An 18,379-nucleotide genomic window follows, 5' to 3' on the forward strand; every position below is an offset into this window, starting at 1 on the left:
AAATAGTTGTGGCTGCTGAGGGTCTACTATAAACAGCACTGCCTTATGTTTGTTTTCTGCCCTCACAAGGATTTTGGTCTTGGGAAGAGCTTGCATAAGTAACCTTATGGTAGGATGGAGTTGATTTGTTAGAAATGGGCCAGCACAAAAGCATTTTCTGTGATTGTCTGTGTAAAGTGGACAAGAAGGGATGAAACTTGCACCTGGTTGTGTTTGGTTTGTTTGGTGCAGACTATCCAGGCATTGCAAAGCGACTTCGAAGTTTCATGAAAACTAGCACACAGGACAGATGCCAATTTTGCTGTAAACTCTACAAGCATGAATTTGGGCACCCTAGCATTCGTGATGGTTGGTGGACATATTCAAAACAAAGACAACAAAATTGAATGCTGTCTGAAAATGAAACACTGACAGTTGAATGCTGACCATCATGCATTCTTCTGCGCATGAGTCATGTATCTACGTCGGCTTGATAAATGTTTGGTGCGATTAATATATTTTCTTGCCGCTGCCCTTTTTGTGCTTGCTTTAAAAAAAAAATGAGGAGTGTATGCTGCATATGTCGAGATTAACAGGCTGATACTGTGCAGATTGATTGACATGCTGTGTCAAACGTGGGCCCCTTATGAAACATGACTGTCAACGAATCTTGGCAGCCATGCTTGCAAAGCATTGTTTACAAATCCGATTACTATAAAAAAAAAAATAGTTATATTATTCAAGTATTTTTGCTGTATCCTAGGTCGAAATTTGAATATTCCTACCGCTGCCCTGGAAGTATGATTCGCAGAAATAAAGTGGAATTTTGCTATATAATGGTACAGCTAGGAATCAACAGTAGAGAAAGAGCATTTTTTTTTTTTTTTTTCACGGTGAAAAACAGCAGTTGTGATTCGGAAAACTTATCACTATTTCATATTCTCTCTGCTAGGCAAAAGGTGCGAAGCTCATTTACTGCTGCCCAAAGGATTCGTACAACACCAGCAGTGCAACAGCCCCTGTGAAGGTAGGTTACTTGCCATAGCCTTACAAGGAATAATTGCATGTTGTTTATTATGAACCCTCTTGTGTTGCTGGCTACAATGCCCCCCCTCCCCCCTTTTTTTTTTTCCTCAGTCAGTTGTAAATTGCTGCAAAAAGTGTGACTGCTTTCTCTAGACTGAAGGAATTCATCGAAGTCTGTTGGGGTGACGGAAAAAGTGGCTTAAATTGGGAAATAAGCACAGTTAACAGGCACAGGGTGCTCTGTGCACTCCGCTATAGTCGAGGCTGATGCTGGTGAACACTAAAGGTTAGGTTACACACAAGAAGAATACACTTAAAAGTAGAAGGTTGGACAGCCACCGTCATAGCTCATTTAGTAGAGCGCAGTACACAACATACGGAGGTTGTGGGTTTGGATCCCACTGGTGACATGTAGTTTTTTCTTCTACTTTCTAGTCAGTCATCCTTCAGGTGTAGAATCATTGCAGTGTAATCTCCGTTGGCACCTAACAGTTGTCCTTGTGATTACATTTTTTCTCACGTTAGCGTTGCTTTGTGCGTCCTAACCCATTCATGTGCCGTTATGGCAATGCCTTGCAGAAAGTAAATTGCTCGGAGAAAAGATGGTGACTGCGCATGAAATCGATGAACGAAAGGCGAGCGGCATGAGTTCACAAAGAGCTACTACATACCAAGGAGCATGCTGCAGACGTATAACATATCTTTTTTCTGAAAGCTAGGGCTGCAGGATGAGGAGGGGAGCTTCTTCACCCCGTGCAGCTCTAGCTTGCTAACACTTAACATAAGCAGACACGAGCATAGTGACTTTTTTTTTTCCTTGAGCAAGGTCTGCAAGTTGGACAGTGGTTGACTTCTGTTTGGAGATCATTCATGTGTGGAAACCTGCACTAATAACAAAACAGCCACCGCCTACATAGCTGCGGCTGTTGACATGTGGGGATGCACTGAAGTGTTCTTGAAGTTTGGCATTTGCTGCCGAAAAGTTCGCTGTAATGAAGCTCAAACTAGCTTATTGGTCACCTAATTTAGTCCGTTCTATCCGAATGCACGCTGTAACTGAATCCGCAGTAACCAAAGTTCAGTCACTGGCAAAAATAGAAAGATCAATCAGTCATGGCAGATTAGTGCACTGTGTCCGAATATTCATTGTAACAAGATTGTACTTGTTGATTGTCCATTGATAAGCACCCCAAATTTAAAAAAAAAATTAATTTCCCTGTGTTTGCTTGGTTTCGGTGACTTTTGGCCTCCTTTATATGTATGCCACTGAGCACTGTCAGGCAACTATAAAAAGAAATCTGAGCAGCTTTCTTCACTTTGAACTGTTAATCAGTTCAACATCTCCCGGCACACTGGCAGTCGCGTTTATCGATTCCTGAAGCCAGGTAAAAGGACTGAAGGAGTCAGGGCCTTCATTAGAACTGTCAGCTGTGCTGCTAGTCTTGCACTTTATTCGTGACGGTAACTGAGTAAAATGTGGATTTTACCAAATTTACTGGGTTTAACTGCAGTTCGTTTGTTTTCGTCTCTATGTTTAGAGTTTCAGGGAAGCCTCTCTCCACTGGCGCCTTGCGCATTTTTTACAGTTAGCTTTTAGATTTTTATTGCTCCAAGTGCATCATTTTTAGAGGTGTTATGGTTGCACACACTCCAACTTTAAAAGAAAATAAATTGCCTCCTTTGGTAGCCTGTGCTATGCCTGTTGTGTCCCATACTTTTTATTGCTTTTGTGCGGTCTTGCCACACCTTGTTAGCTACTGCAGTGTTTGAATTTTGGCACTGCTGTGTTATTCCCTTGGCAGCCAGCTGCTGTAAGTCTGGTTCAAGGCTTAAATGCTGTACGGCATAACAATTTTTCCGCTGTATTAAGGCCACAGCAGACCTGTCTACTGTTGAGTAAATGCATGCATCAAGTGAAGTGCATGGCCGTAAATTATTCAGTTCACTGCTACTTTCTTGCATGTTACCGGAAAGTCAAGTTCTCTTCTACTTCTACTGCAGTAACTCTTGAACATGTTTTATAGTGCATTTAGGTTTCAAAACTTTTGCACTTGTTTGTCATTTCTTTAATGGAGTTGCAAGCAGACAATTTGGGCAGAAAAAAAAAATTATCATTATTCCGCCTACTTAATTGGTGCTTACATCTGTTGCCTCGAGTACCGTATTTTCCGGTGTACAAGACGCACCCTTGTATAAGACGCACCCGCCATATATGCAGGCTGTCATTGAAAAAATTGGTATATAAGACGCACCCCAATTTACCCAGTTAGGCTAGTGAGGCTTAATTAAGCATGCTTATGCGACCATCGCAAAATGCACCGTACGTGGGAGAAGTTCTTAAGCAACGCTAAGTGATCGAAAAAGGCAACACTCGCGTCATACCCGCCCACATTTTAGCACAAAAGAAAAAAAAGTGAAAGAACTCTCTTTATGTCCACAACAATTTATTTTTACATAAAACCTTCAAAGTCTTCATCTTCGGATGCGCTATTGAAAAGGCAATGCGGCTGAAGCATTCTCTTTGCACTACGTACTTGCAAAGGGTGACTTAAAAAAAACATCGACTTCTCTTGGCTTGTCTTGACAATGGCGAGAAGCGCGACTGTTGCCATCTTTTGGCATTTCACATTACCTTTGCTTGGGCTCTCCGAAACTGCCGCGTGTTTAAGATCCCGGAAGTGGTCAACCCCGCCGTTTCATGATAAAGTTCACCTAAAAAAGTTGCGCACGGCGGTCCCCGTATTGAAGTATTAACCATGTTACAACCGCGTTATTGGTAGTAATATTTTTTCGGTGAAAAAAGCTTGAACATGAGCCTAAGTAATTTCTGAACTCGCAAAAAAAAAAAAAAAAAACGGAAAATTCGCACATAAGGCGCACCCTTGTATAGAACGCATCAGCAAGATTTTTGAAAAAAACCCGCGTCCTATACACCGGAAAATACGGTACTTACCATAATAATTCATTCCTCATTAATATTCCCTAACAATTATTTTTAGACTTGCCTATTAAAGTAATTTAATATTAAAATGATGCTCATCATTAAATACCTTTGCAGCCCTCGTCGAAAACCGGTTGCATACGAAATAAATGCTTGAAGTATTTTGGAATATGCACCCGCCTTCCAGGCAGCCGCAGAGGATGCTCATTGTGTGCATATTATTATATGTTCTTCCATTCCATTACCTCCCATTTTTACCTGTTATTTTCAGAATTTTGGATCTTTGGCTTACAGTGTCTATTCTCTGTTCAGTGCTTCCTTTCCATGGTTGCTTTGTGTATTTGAAAGTTTATAACCTTTTACTTCTATTCTTGAGTTCTGTGTTAAGCATCTTACTCTCACAACGCTGTATGTTTATCTTTGTATTATGCTAGCTTGCCTTATTGTGCTTATTTATTAAGACTGTTCAACTTATGCCCTTCCTGTTATAATCTCATATGGGATTGACAGTGTGTATGAATAAATAAATAAATTTCTGGAAGGATTACAGAGCTTCAGGAAAAGGTGCGCTTGATCTCTTCAAGTTGTTCTCTGTAGTATTATTTAGGAAAAGCAAAAGCGAAACATATCGCCTTTTTAGCCATTTACAGCAAATGGTGTTGTGCGTCCGTTTATGCATCATGGCATTTGTCGCTGCCTTCTCTGCTGCAGGCATCTGGGCCGGCGTTGCTAAACCTGGTGTACGATCCACGCACTGGAATGCTGCTGTCACCGGGAAACGCGCCAGTTGTCATTAATGCAGCTGCAGGTGCGTAGGTGCAAGTGCTTCACTAAAACAGTTCTTGCCTCAGTGCTTGCCTCATACTAAAGAACAACTTTCTGTCTTGTAGTAAAGGGCATTCCTAGTACGGTGGCAGCAGCACCTGGTTCCTCTCCAATGATTACCACAACGTCGTTCCAACTTGGCCAGCCACGCCCAACCAAACCGGTGCGTCCTTTTTTGTACAGTTCACTCGTAAAATGATGCCAGGGGCGTGTTGGCATCATTGCGTGAATTTGGGATGTAAACACACTGTGTAAAGTGTGCTCTCCTTCTCCTTTTGAAGCAAATAGTGTACTCTGACCTCTTTGTGATGAGCATGTAGCACAGGGAACGGAAAGACTTCTTTATCCTAAAACAGCACTGTGTACCTGAAAAGCATTACTCCAAAGGTGTTGTCCTCCTTGATCTCGTTTGCATAAATAGTCTGCTTTGATGGCCAGTGCTCTGCCTATCGTGTCCCATACTTTTTGTTGCTTTTGCATAGTCTTACCGCACCTTGTTAGCTGCTGCAACCTTCGAATTTTGGCACTGCTTTGCTATTTCCTTGGCAGCCGGCCACTGGAAGTCCGGCGGCACGCCAGGTGCCCCTCATCACGGGTGGCAGCACAGCGGTGACGGCCAGCTCGCTGCTCATGGTGAAGGTGATGCCCAGCAAGGTGCTGCCCTCCAAGGTGCTCCAGGAGGAGACTCAGCAGTTGGGTACGACTAGCCTCGCTGCCCTGCCTTCCGCAGGCGATGGTGGCGGCAGCAGCGTGGTGGTGCCGCCACAGGCAGGCCCGGATGGGTCCAATAATGTGTACCTCTGCTTTGTGTAGACGCCCAGTACCGCAGGTTAATGGACGGGCAGAACCCTGTGCCCTGGCTGGCACAGCGCGGGGTGCTCCAGACTGACATGCCGTGCAAGTTCTGTCGCAGTGGCAGAGCCCTGCTCCAGCCTGATTCCAGCGCGATCAACGGGTACAGCTTGCGCTGTCGCCAGGCCAGGTGGGTTTGCACCCCAGGGTTCCTGCTCTGTGCCTTCCTCAAGTTGTGTGGCAGTTTAGTCTCCTTGTTTCACTTGTCACTTGGGGCGAAGGCAAAATTATGCGTTGTGCCAGATACAAGTTAAAGTTGGAAGCATATGTGTCTGAAGCGGAGTTAACTCTTTTGCAACACGCTGTCGAGGTGTTAGTCGTACACACTCCTAGCTGTGCTTGCACTCCTGAAGAGCCAAGCATTGAGTGTAGCATGGTACACTCACAGAATGCGTTAAACACTTTTGCTGCACCTGCTCGGTGCCTCACAAGAATCATTGAAGCCTTTCTGGCTGTTGTTGGAAGAGGCTGGAAAGAAGGAGGGCACCAACTGCTTGCCGCCCGCCGCTGCTACTGTCCATTGGTCTCTGTTCATAATGCTAGGGATCCCAAAGCATACCCAAGACGAGCAGCTAGGCATGTTGCCGTAACACCGGTGCCCCTTTTTTGCTTTTGCCGCTGTGACAATGGTCACTGTGTTTCTTGCATTGTTTCTCCTAGTGGAACATTGCTTTGTTCACACTCTGAAGTCTCCTCTAGACAGCTCTTGGGTGCCTGGCCATATTGAGTTGGAACATTGTGAGCCTCGTTATTTCTTTCTGAAGTGGTGCACGAAGGTGACTATTTTTCATGTGTCTATAAAGGGAAGCCACAATTTTCCTTTGGTTGTAGCGGGGCTGCTGAGGCGCTCGACTCCACTCCATTTTTAGTTATCAGTGGATTTAGCCTTGTCCTGCCATCTGCTCTAGCCATCGTGATCAGCTCACGGGGTGAATAACTGACTGCTCTAGTCTGTCGGTGGGTTCCTGGTGTGATCCATGGACCAAGAAGTGAAGTGGATTCACCCCTAAACACATGGGACTTCATAGAAGCATGGCGTCATCTCACACACTTGTAATAAACTGTACAGTTTTAAGGTTTTTGATAGTTTCTTTATACTTACAGTGCTGCAAGGAAATAACTTTATGTATTGAGTGTGTGTGTGTGTGTGTGTCTCACATGGCCTTTTGTATTGCTAAATACCTCTGCGTCTTTGCAACATGGTACTATAGGCATGCCTAAAAATGTACTGGCCTGGGCTTGCATACTGGGTTAGTGCCCCATGTTCATGTCTTATTTGCCTCTGTCAGAGTTCTTTTTTAAATTTAGTTTTCATGCGGCCTAACCAAGTTGTACTGCTGTGAATTTTGAGGGGGAAGCATAAGCTGTATGTAGCTGTGTCAAGACTCCCATATAAGGCGTAAATGGGGGCCACAATATTTTATGAAGCTCATTCAAATGCTCCGCAATGATGATTGTTGGCGATTCATGATGATGTCACTCTTGAAGATAGAGGCATGTGCCGTTTCCTAGGTGTCGGGCGAGTTGGTATTGATTCATAGTGAAAACAGCGCAGGAAAACGAAATGAACGAAGACGAATGAGACAAACTAGTGTGAAAAGAGTGGGGTCTGTTTTGAGCATCCTAGAAGTGAACAGTAAATTGGAAATAAAGTTTTGCGTATGAAAATGTAAGTTGCAGCGTTCATCTCGTTCATATCATCTCAGTAGAAGTGCTTTCATTGATCGAGATTGCTCACATCGTCTAAAGAGGCTCGTAAACTGGTTTGGACATTTTATAACATGTAAAGAACGTGTTCATGGCCACTGTCACCACGTATTCACTGTTGTACAAGTTGTGGGGAGCCTGCATTTCCTGGTGAACACTCATGTGTCCATCTTCATGGATTTTGAGATGTTCTTTGACGGCTTGTGATGTTTGTGAGTGAATTAATCTACTGTACATAATTAATTACGTCTGCCAAGACGTTGAAAATATATTCAGTATGCCCAGCGGTTCTGACAGCTAGTATCCGGTTCCCTGCTTGACGGCCAAGAGTATTTGCGCATCTGTGACGGTGTGAAGCTGTGGAGCATTAGGTCATTCTATAATTTTGTTTACTTTGGGTTAACACGCATTGCATCTCTCATGTTCATACTATATGTACAGATGCTAAATTTTCCTTTTTAGTTAGCCTGCATTGAAGAACGTACCTTTGTATGTAAACAAAAAAACAGCTGAAAGAGGGTGCCTGCAATTCTTGTTGGGTTATGTAAGCTGTGTTTTGAAGGAATGTATATGTATTGATTATAGGTTGCGTGTAAAGGCTACCCACATTGGTTGGTAGTACTTGGCAACCAGTCACAAAAGCTAATTGCACTATCCTCTAACTGTTGACATCTGGCACATAAAGTGTCAGTTTTTAATTCCATTCTACTTGCTTGGCCTTTCTTTGTTGATTCACAATTTTTAAAGCTTATGTTTTGTTCTTTTTTGAAGTAAAAGTGGTTAAAGTTTTATGCTAACGTTTTGAAAGCAGCAAGGTTTTTCTTGGATGCCACACGTGGACTGTTGGCTAGACAAGTTGACATGGCACAGGAGGAGTGAATTAACTCAATTTTTTTTTTTTTGCATCCTAGAACAGGGTGGTGAAATTTGAACGTTTTTCTGATCAAACAATACACATCTTGATTCAAGGCTTCTTGCCTAAGCACCAGAAAAATAATTGTATAGGTCATATGTTCGTCTCAACTTTCACAGCCAACTCTGCCTGTGCCCTGAGTGTGTTGAAATAGGCAGCTGTACCGTCTGGTGACAGGTCTTTCCAAACGACTCTGGGAACGAGGCACCTGCATTTTACACACACCTGTATGTATGTTGTCTTTTTGGTAAAGTGTCATTACTGGCATTACTGGCATGAAAGTGGCATTAGTGTAATTACTTTATTTGGTGACTTGCCAAGCTTCCCTCTTACGTCACTTCTGTCTTTGGAAAGGAGAAGTTGCTATAAGGCATCTGGAGTTTGCTGTTATCAGTCTATGATTCCGGGTAGCATGGCAGTGACATTTTTATGGTTGGGATGTTCCTTGGAGTGTTAGAAGTTGTGTGATAGAGGCCTTTTTTTTTTTCTGCAGATTCGCACCCCCCCCCCCCCCCCCCCCCTTTTTTTCCTCTTGAATTGATGTTGGCTATCTGTACCGTGGCACATGCAACTTCCTTTTTTTTTTGTGTCACAAAAAAAAAACTGCCAGGAATTTACTATCATGAATGCAAAAGCGTACGCACTTGGAGAATAATTTTAAAGGTGGGATAGTTTAATACTGTTATAGTGGACAAGTGGCACTTGGTGAAACACATTTCTGTTCCAGTGGTCTCATGACACTGCAGTACTGTGTGTCGTATGCTTGGAGGAATGGTTTCAGTAAATCATGTGGCCGTTCTCCTTGCAGCTTTGCTTTTTCCTTTTCCTCTCCCTCATTCAGCTTGCACCTTGCACGAGCTAAACTTGTGGTGATTGCCCTTACCTTGCCAGCCTTGAAGGTTCCAAGAACATGCATATTTGCTGTACCCTTTTCTTGCCTTCTTTCTGTTTCAGTGGGATGCTGTTAATTATTTCTTCGTGCCTGGCTAGCCCCCTATTTTCTTAGCATGGCTCTGTGTGTGCTGCGTGTGCTTTCTGTCTGAGATTTGCAGGTGCTTGCTTCATTTGAGGGGGAATTAGTTTTCACACGTTGTCAGCATGAGCTCTGTGTGTGCATTCTGTGTGAGGTTTGGCGGGTGTTTGTTTTATTTTCGATAGCATCGGTTTTTACTAGGGGTGTGCGAATATCAAATTTTTCGAATACGAATCGAATACGAATACTTGGTTCCGAATATCGAATCAAATATTGAATAATCAAGGACAGACGCATTTAACCACTACAAAACATTATTTGAGCACCCAAGAACATCACAGTTAAGCTATCGATGATAAAATGAACACAAAAGGTGTGTGTGGCTGCACAAAAAATATCAGACTCGAACATTATTCTTAGAAGAGTGGAAATATCAGAGAAGATGGCTGGTACACAGCATTGATTAAGGCTAGCTTGCCATCAGCACAAACGCGTGTTGCTGGGATGAACATAAAAGGTTGTCGTGAAGGAAAACCCGCTGTTCCACATGGTCAGGCAGAAGTTCTTCCCTTCTAGCTGAAACGACTTCTCCAGCCACAGAAAATGCCCTCTCACTTGGCACTGAACTGGCACGTATTGCGAGGTACTTCGTGCACAGCTCTGACTATACCAGCTTCGCAGTTTTACCCACAAAGGAGCTCACCAGCGCAGTCAGCTACGGCATGGCCCTTGGAGGAAGGAAGAATTTTCGCGCATTGCTCTGGGCGCCGCCTTGTTGTTATGTCTCTGTCGATAGGGCTTGCGGACCGAAATGAACGCCGGTGCTCACAATGTATATTCGGCTAGATACGAATATTCGCGTCAAGTCGAATATTCGAGACAACACGAATACTTGGATTTCGAATCGAATACGAATACTAAAAATGTAATATTCGAATTATATTCGAAAATTTCGAATATTCGCACACCCCTAGTTTTTACACATATTATCACCAAAAGCTTTGTGTGTGCTTTCTCCCTAAGGTATGTCGGTGCTTAATTCATATGAGATGGAATCAGTTTTCAGTCTTTTGGGCCCTCAGTGTCGTCATTAAAGTGAGCATTCGATTGTGTTAAAATGGGACAGCTAGAGGTAGATTTGACTTTTTTCATATGGTGTGCATTGACAGTGAATCTTAAGCAACAGAAATTTACGTAACCTGCAAGTGTTTCTTTTTTTTAAGCCATTTAAAGTAATTGGAAGAAAAGGAATGGCTCGTGTCTGATTCATGCCTAAGCATGCACGATTCCGTTCTCTCACCAGTATAGTCCTGGAGCTTCCTAGGGTGCCTCGATACAGTGTTTCTTTGGGAGGGTGGTGACAGCTGTTGTTCAATCGGGAGGCGCCATCTTGGATCACAAAAATTGTGCTCACCCCTGCAACAGAGAGGTAGCTTCTAAAATTTAATCTCAAAATAAGACTTTGATGTCTGGAAGCAGTTATGGATGCTCTTATATGTCGAAGACATGAAAACGCTCATTTCCCTCAAGATTATTTTGATGTGGCTGAGTGATTCCCCCCGTGCTCAAAAATGGCGAGGATTTCACCACACTACCAACGAAACACTCCATCAAGGCACCCTATAGCTTCTGGTTAAGCCATCTGGTTAAAGCGGACCTACGATTACGTAAGGGACTTTCTAACCGGCAGAACCGCAGAAATAAATCTAGGAGACATCCAGTCAGAAACTATTAAGCTGGGCGACAAGGGAACTCCGCAGGGCTCAGTGCTCTCTCCTTTCTTATTCAACCTGGCGTTGAAGAACCTCCCGCCGCTATTGAAGACTGTCGAGGGTATAAACCATACGCTATATGCGGATGACATAACAATATGGACGCATACAGGAAACGATGGGGAAATAGAACAAAATCTCCAACACGCGATCGATATTGTCCAGGATTACGCGGAATGGGCAGGACTAAAATGCTCGCCAAGCAAATCCGAACTTCTGGTGATCCGGGGGGCTAGCAAACGCGATACCAACGCAGGAGACATTCACGTACTGGTAAATGAGACTCCGGTAGCCAGAGTTGACAAAATCAGGGTCCTAGGACTTATAATACAGGACAATAGAAAGAACACAGAGACAATAAACAGGCTTAAGTCTACAATTAACATGACAACCAGGCTCATAAGGCGAATAGCTAACAAAAGACGGGGAGTCAAAGAGAAAGATCTCTGCCGAATGGTTCAGGCTTTTGTGATAAGCAGAATAGTTTACGCCGTTCCCTACCTCAAGCTAGGGCTGGCGGAACAGAACAAAATAGATGGGATCATAAGGCAGGCATATAAAGCAGCATTGGGGCTGCCCCACTGCACTCCTACGGAAAGACTTCTTAAACTGGGGATCTACAACACCACCACGGAACTATGCGAGGCACATATATTTGCGCAATTAAGGAGGCTTGCAACCTCACCCCCGGGGAGAAAGATCCTGAGCAACCTAGGATTACATGATAGAATTCCGGAAAGAAATGCGCAGGCAAAATTACTGACCAAAGTTATAAAATCACTCACTATTAAACCACTTCCAAAAAACATGCACCCTGCTTTTCACGAAGGCAGGAGGAGAGCCAGAGCAAAGGCCCTTGAAGCCAAGCTCGAAGGCTCGGAACACACAACCTATGTAGACGCGACGGAATACGAAGGAGGCGACTCCTTTGTGGTCGTGGCTGTGAACGACTCGGGTGAAACATTAACGGCCGGTTCGGTCAAAACAAAAAACTCAGGGACAGCGGGGGAGGCGGCTATCGCCATGGCAATGGCCAGCACCAAAGCAGTCACCATAATTAGCGACTCCAAGGTGGCTATCAACAATTTTGCGCAGGGTATGATCTCCCAGGAGGCAGAACGAATATTAAGGCATAAAGACTGGGACCAAAGAGAGGTGGAACTAATATGGGTGCCGGCACACTCGGGGAACAGGGGAAACGAGTTGGCTCACAGTATAGCTCGAGGTTATGTCAGCCGAGCAGTGAGCCGGGTTGAGGCCCCAAATTTCACGAGAGATGCATTCATATCATTTCACGAATACACCAATCAGTTTAAACTGGAAAGGAGGATCTATCCGCCACCAGACAAAAAGCTTGACAAAAGCCAGGAGGTAACGTGGCGTCGGCTCCAGACGCGAGCCTTCTTTAGCCCGTCGAGACTAGCACACATGTATCCAACACAATACAACGCTACTTGCAAACAATTAATGCGGCGAGATAGCCGGATATGACCACATTTTATGGAGCTGCAAAAAGGCGCCGCCACCGGCGGACCTACTACCAGTCCCTTCTCTAGAGCGGTGGGAGGCTATACTGGCCAGCTCAGACCCGTTGACGCAAGTCCGGGCCACTGAGTGGGCTCACGAGGTCGCCAAGAGCCATGGGCTCGAAGCCACCTAGTATAATGCCCACTATGGCTCGGCTCGGTGCTGACAATAAACGTTTTCCAATCCAATTCTCAGTATTGCCTGTAGGGAAAGCTCTCCACCACCGTCCATGCGAGCTTTTTAAAGAGCGCCTCATCCACCACGGGTATTCCAGGAAGGCGAGGTTTCGTATTTGGCTTGGCTGGTGTTCGGTCGAAAATGTGGATTCTTCCTCTGTATCGGCAGCTGCACTGCGGTGTTCTCCTCTGTGCGCAGATGAATTTATTTTAATACTGCGTTTTTCAACTAAATTTAAGTGCTTGGCTGGTATGGAAACTTTCACAGCATTTCTTCGAGGTACTGCGCAAGAAGAGTTGTGGCTAAATCCATATTTCGTGCCCAACAATAGCCAAGTCAAGTACGAAACTTCGTCTTACTGGCATTCCTGCACCTCGCCATGTTGGATAAATTGCAACACTGCCTGCTTTCTCTCTAGGTAATATTTAGAAGCTCTGTGGGTTAATCAGTGCCACCTAGTAGTAGATAAGATAAATTTTATTTAGACTGATAAAAGCATACAATTAAGAGTGCTCATTCTCATCAGTTCTTTTGCAGCGCGAAAGATTAATGTGGGCATGTAAGCTGAAACCTGAGTAGTTATCAGTGTCCTTGTGTATGCTGCCCTCTTGTCTAAATAAGGAATAAAGAAAAAAAAATTCTGTGTTGCAGTTGATAAGCGCTGCGCTTTAGAATGCGTAAGACAGGAGTTCGAATCCCCTTGCTCAAGATATTTTTTTTTTTATACCAGGAATTAAAAGCCCTCCTATTGTTTACTGTCTCCCTTGGTCTCCCTTCAGGTGCTTTTAAGCCGAAATGGCCACTTAAAAATTTCAGACTAGCAGGCATGAGAAGCCAGAAGCTGGAGCACTGTACTGTTGAGAACGGAATTGTGTGCATAGACACATGGACAGAGGTATACAATTTAAAAGTAGTTGTCATAAAGATGGCCCTGCATTGCATTTGCAAAGCACTGATGCAGTTCACAGTGATGAACATTCATTGTTTGAGTCATTTTACTTTAATTGGTCTCATGGTGTGCTTTAGATCGAATTGAAGTAGTATTTAATACGAGGCTTTTTCACTTAAGTGCAGGTAGGTGCTTCATTTATTTTGCACACACCTAATGAGTATGTCCCATTGAACAACATATTACATGGAGCTTTTCGAAAAGATGTGTTCATGCAGCGCATGTTTTATGCATGGTTCCCTCATTTATATAGCTCTGTGTATGTCAGTTATGAGCAGGCAGATTTCTCTAGAGCGGAACATTGAGCTGGTTCCTGGAAGCTCGTACTGTACCTCTTTGTGTTTATACATACTTCTCTGGAATTTAGTGAGTGCAGTGATGTCTTATTCTACTGGCAATTATTTTTTTTCTTTGTAGCATATATGCGCTGCTTAGTTGTTTGTGAGGTTTATATTCTTAGAGCTGCAAGCGTCGTGAAGGCTGTGTTGCCATCAGCACTTGTATAGTGCGCTATGATCATGCCGTCATAGAGAACCAGTGTGTTATACCCATGCCACTTGGAGCCAGTCTTGCATAATGCCATTCTGTGTCACTGAGATCATAATACCTGAAAACCACTAGAAAATATTCACCTAATTATAAACAGTGCTCATAGGCATAAAATGTGGTCAGTATTGTTCATATATAACATCAGAATTATCTTTCAGAAAATGCTGCTGTTTTTGGTTGACAAGTTGGAAAAGTAGCATGCAAGCCAAATGTGTCAGTCAGGAGTACTGGTTAACCCGGCGCAGTCACAATGAAAGTCGTTTGACTGGAAATGAACAAATCATTCTCTGTTTGAAAATAGGTTGTTTTGTAACAGAGTAGCACGCTTCTTTTAGTGAGAAATTTGAATGAGAGTACACAGCTCATTGGAAGATTAGTTTTGGCCAACTTGCTAGGTTGCTCGCGGCTGATGTCAGTAGATTTGTGCACATGGCACTTTGCAGATGGCATAACTCATTAGGCAGTTAATGGCAATGAAATCAGCTATGTGGAACTGATATTAATTTTATGTACATATGCTTTTTGTTGATTGTTTACAATGTGAATATTCTCTCAGGCCTTCACTTTCCTATGTATGTGTGAGTGCACTGTTTGTACCCCCTTCAGGTGCTGTGTGTACACGCCTGCATTCGATATGAGCACTGTCTGATCATTGTATGCAAGGTGCTGTGCCCAAAAATGAGGACACTATAAAAAAGAAAGTGCTGAAATGTGCAAGATCTTTTGTTTAATCGTTTAAAGCCAGGCATGCGAGTTGAACAAAAAAAATTGTTTTTAAGATGATGCCTATGCATTTTGCATTAGCTATGTTATGGCACCGGTAAGCACACATTTTTTGTTTGTTTTGTGCGCTTTAGTGCTTAAAAATGCTTGAAATAGGCTCATTTGTGTACAGAATGACTTATTTTATCAGGAATAATTTCAGTAAAGTATAATTAACACCCTGAAACATTGTTTTGTGGCAGGATGTGGGCCCATGAGGCATTGGCAAAAATCTCATGAACTTGTGGGAGGATAAGAATTTTTTTTGTTCACTTGTGGCATGCTCCTTAGAGAATTCCATAACCTTGAGCATTTTTCATTCATTGGATAATAATGAGCACCTGAAGGGAATGTAATATGCATTACATCTCGTGACAGTGTCATGACCAGCCTGCTCTCGCATTATGAAAGGCCCGGAAGATGTGAATGATATCTTTTCGGCGATGTGTAGAAATTGTGTGCATGGCTTTGTGATGAAAAGAGATGGTCTTGGTGAAACTGCATTTTTGATGTGAACCGGGAATGCAACCTATATATTTGTGATTGATTTGCTCATTTAAATTATCTTGTGTGCTTTCAGCTGCTTTGTATGCACTGAAGATTTACTGTTTGCAAGTATACAAGTGGTGTTAGTATAATGTGGAATTGGAAAAACAATGAGGGTGATTGTGCATGAGATCTCAGTTAATAGCTTAAGCCGTGCGCTGTGCCTGCTTGTTCTTTCTCAAGACTAGCAAGAAGTGGCAAGTTGCTCCGAAAAAGCACTGTAGCTTGCAATGCTTCATGAGTCGTGTTTGTTCATTGTACTTTGCTACTGTTTGTACAGATGTGAACTGAAATTTCACGACTGTAAGCTTCTGCTCAGGTGACTTATTCGACATTAGTAATTCAAAAGAGAATCAATGCTGCTTCTGGCTTGTTCGTTTTGCTTTGGCTATTTGGTAAGGCACATACTGTAAAACTATTCATCTCCACTACATTCAGTGGCGGAATAAAACTCTGTCATTTTTTTCACTGGCACTGCGTTTTGTGTTCATTGCGTCCGATACCTAGGTACCAAGCATAAGTTCGTAGTGCTGGTTACGTAAGCACAAAGGAACTTTATTTTCACTGGCCACTAGCAGCTGATTGGTCTTGATATGCAATTGAATGCTGTCCTTATCATCAGCATTGAGCACCATTTGCACAGCTTATAGTCGTGACATTACAGCCATCTTCTCAAGATGTGTTCTTTGGATTATAATCCTCAGTGCGTGCGGATATCCTATATTTCTCTGTGTTCACATTTGGGCTCTTTTCAAGAAAAGAGAAACAGCATTGTCATTTGCATATTGGGAACAAGTGGCTGTTTGTGGTTGTCAGTCTTGTCAAAGGACAAGGTCGTCAACTTCGTGTGTGTGCGCTAAAAGGCTGATATGGGCCGTGAGAAATTATGAAACTCCTAGTAAGCAGTTGAAGGTGGTTTCCTGCTCAAATCGGAGCAGTCAAGGGGAGCTTTGTGAGCATTCTGAAGCTGATGTCCTTGGATTTTGAAGGAAATGGTTGGAGGCCGCTGCTTTGTGTAGTCTTCGTCAGAAGTACGGAGGGTCATAGCATGCCTGGCGACCTACTACCAAGCCATATGGTAAAGCTTTGCTGGTGCTCTTAACCCTTTCAGGCGCTTTGTACAGAATTGCATAAGCGGCAAACTTGCAGCTTTTTCTGAGAAAATGGAGCACTTAACAGTGATTTCATTATTTCAGTCAAATTGAGCACCCTTCTTGTTGCAAATAAGTTGTTTTTTGGTACTATACAGCGAATGCAGTTAGTAATATTTCACGTAACAGTGAATTAGGTAGCACTTTGTCCTCCGTTTTTGTGCAGACAGATTTTGCCGCGAGTGAAAACATCGAGGATTTTTGCTCAATTTCGAGTGTGATGTGCATCTTCGAAACACAAAATGATTCCACGATCTTTATAGAGTTTTACCTGACACACGAGAACATTTCAATGGTACTATTTCTAACAAATCTGACACTTTGTATGGAATTCTCCACATCGTCGTAAGAACTGACCTGCTGGTCTTTCACGCTCGAAAACTAACAAATTCCCTTTCATGAGGCCTGAATATACTACATAGGTGAAAAAATAGATTTCAGTCAAAACAAAAAATGGCGCCTGAAAGGGTTAAAGCTTTGGGGCGACCATTCACTCCAAGGGATGCCTCTCTTTTCTTCTGTGTAGAGCCTCAAGATTGCCTGGTATGCTGAAGGAAAAATCAAAAATGGTTTTAAGGAAAGGGAAACTCCAGTTACTATATTGCTTCTGCGTGGACACCTCAACCATGCCATGAGGGAAGGGAGTGAAAGGCGAAAGAGGCACTGTGGTGAAGGGCTCTGTAATAATTTTGGCCACTGGTGGATCTTTAACGTGCGGTGAAATTGCAGAGCACACGCAACTTTTTTGTTTCGCCTGCATCGAAATGCAGCCTCTGCGGCCCACATTCAACCCGCGTCCTCAGGCTCAGCAGCCGAGCGCCTAACCACTGAGCCACCATGCAGGTGACTCAGGAGGCCCCACTGCATCACTTAGCGACAACTACGGTCCCGTGCTGTGGCCCTGCATACTTATGACAGGGGCAGTGCAGTTGGTGTCACACTTGTGTAGTGCTGAAGCAGTGCACATCAGGCTTCGAAAAGCCAAATTGGACAACTGATGGTTTTCAGGGCACCTGCTTGTGCCCACCTGGCTTCTAAATATATCTGGCTCTACTTCTGTGCAAGCATTGCATCTAGAACTTGGCATATGCTACTAGGTGCCTCCTTGCTTGCAGAGTGGTACACCACTTTAGTGCTGTGCACACAAGTCTGATGCCAGCTGCATGTTTTGCATAAAGTCAAAACGCATATAAAGCTTTGGAATGGAGTGATCAAAACCAACGAAGTTCTGAATGAAAGCCCAGTAAGTATCGCGTGCTTCTTTTGCACTTGCTCAGTATGCCAAGTGGCTGTAGGTGCAGGTGCGGTTTCTTGCAGGTTGGTGAACGCATTGTTGGATATTGATTTAGTCGCTGTTGCACATTGAAAAGAGAAGTAGTACTGCAGTAAAGAAGGCTGTGTTAAATATGTTTTTTCATTGCTTATTTAATATAACAGTGCAATTTGCGGTGAGCACCAGTGCTATTCAAGTGGCGCTGTTAACAGCACGAGGCTTAGCCATTATCATGAGGACGCCACTGCACTGTGCCACTGCGACTTTGCTTGCACAGTTTGCTCCACGAGATTACAATACGTCGAACCATTATGAAGCATCCATGTCCACACTGTTGGTGGAGTCAGATTTTGGCTTCACTTATTTGAGGCAAGGTCCATCTCTGCAAAGTATGACCACATTTGGCTAAATTCATCAAATTTTCAATGTTGTTACACAGTCTCAACAGTGGTTACCA

The 18,379-nt window shown here is 43.5% G+C and overlaps 1 protein-coding gene across 9 annotated transcripts in view; it reads left to right on the forward strand.

Moving 5' to 3' along the window:
- The window catches only part of row (zinc finger domain-containing protein relative of woc), a 55,595-nt gene that overhangs the window by 9,594 nt on the left and 27,622 nt on the right, over positions 1-18,379 (forward strand). For all 9 annotated transcript variants that reach the window (XM_089549348.1, XM_089549347.1, XM_089549356.1 and 6 more), the window contains exons 5-9: positions 932-1,006; positions 4,658-4,754; positions 4,837-4,934; positions 5,321-5,468; positions 5,585-5,753. In XM_089549348.1, the coding sequence (XP_089405474.1) occupies positions 932-1,006; positions 4,658-4,754; positions 4,837-4,934; positions 5,321-5,468; positions 5,585-5,753 (587 nt within the window). The remainder of the gene's footprint in view (positions 1-931; positions 1,007-4,657; positions 4,755-4,836; positions 4,935-5,320; positions 5,469-5,584; positions 5,754-18,379) is intronic.

Source organism: Amblyomma mixtum, chromosome 6 (assembly GCF_055824585.1).
Source record: "Amblyomma mixtum isolate Tamu chromosome 6, ASM5582458v1, whole genome shotgun sequence".
In the NCBI taxonomy this organism is placed as follows: domain Eukaryota; kingdom Metazoa; phylum Arthropoda; class Arachnida; order Ixodida; family Ixodidae; genus Amblyomma; species Amblyomma mixtum.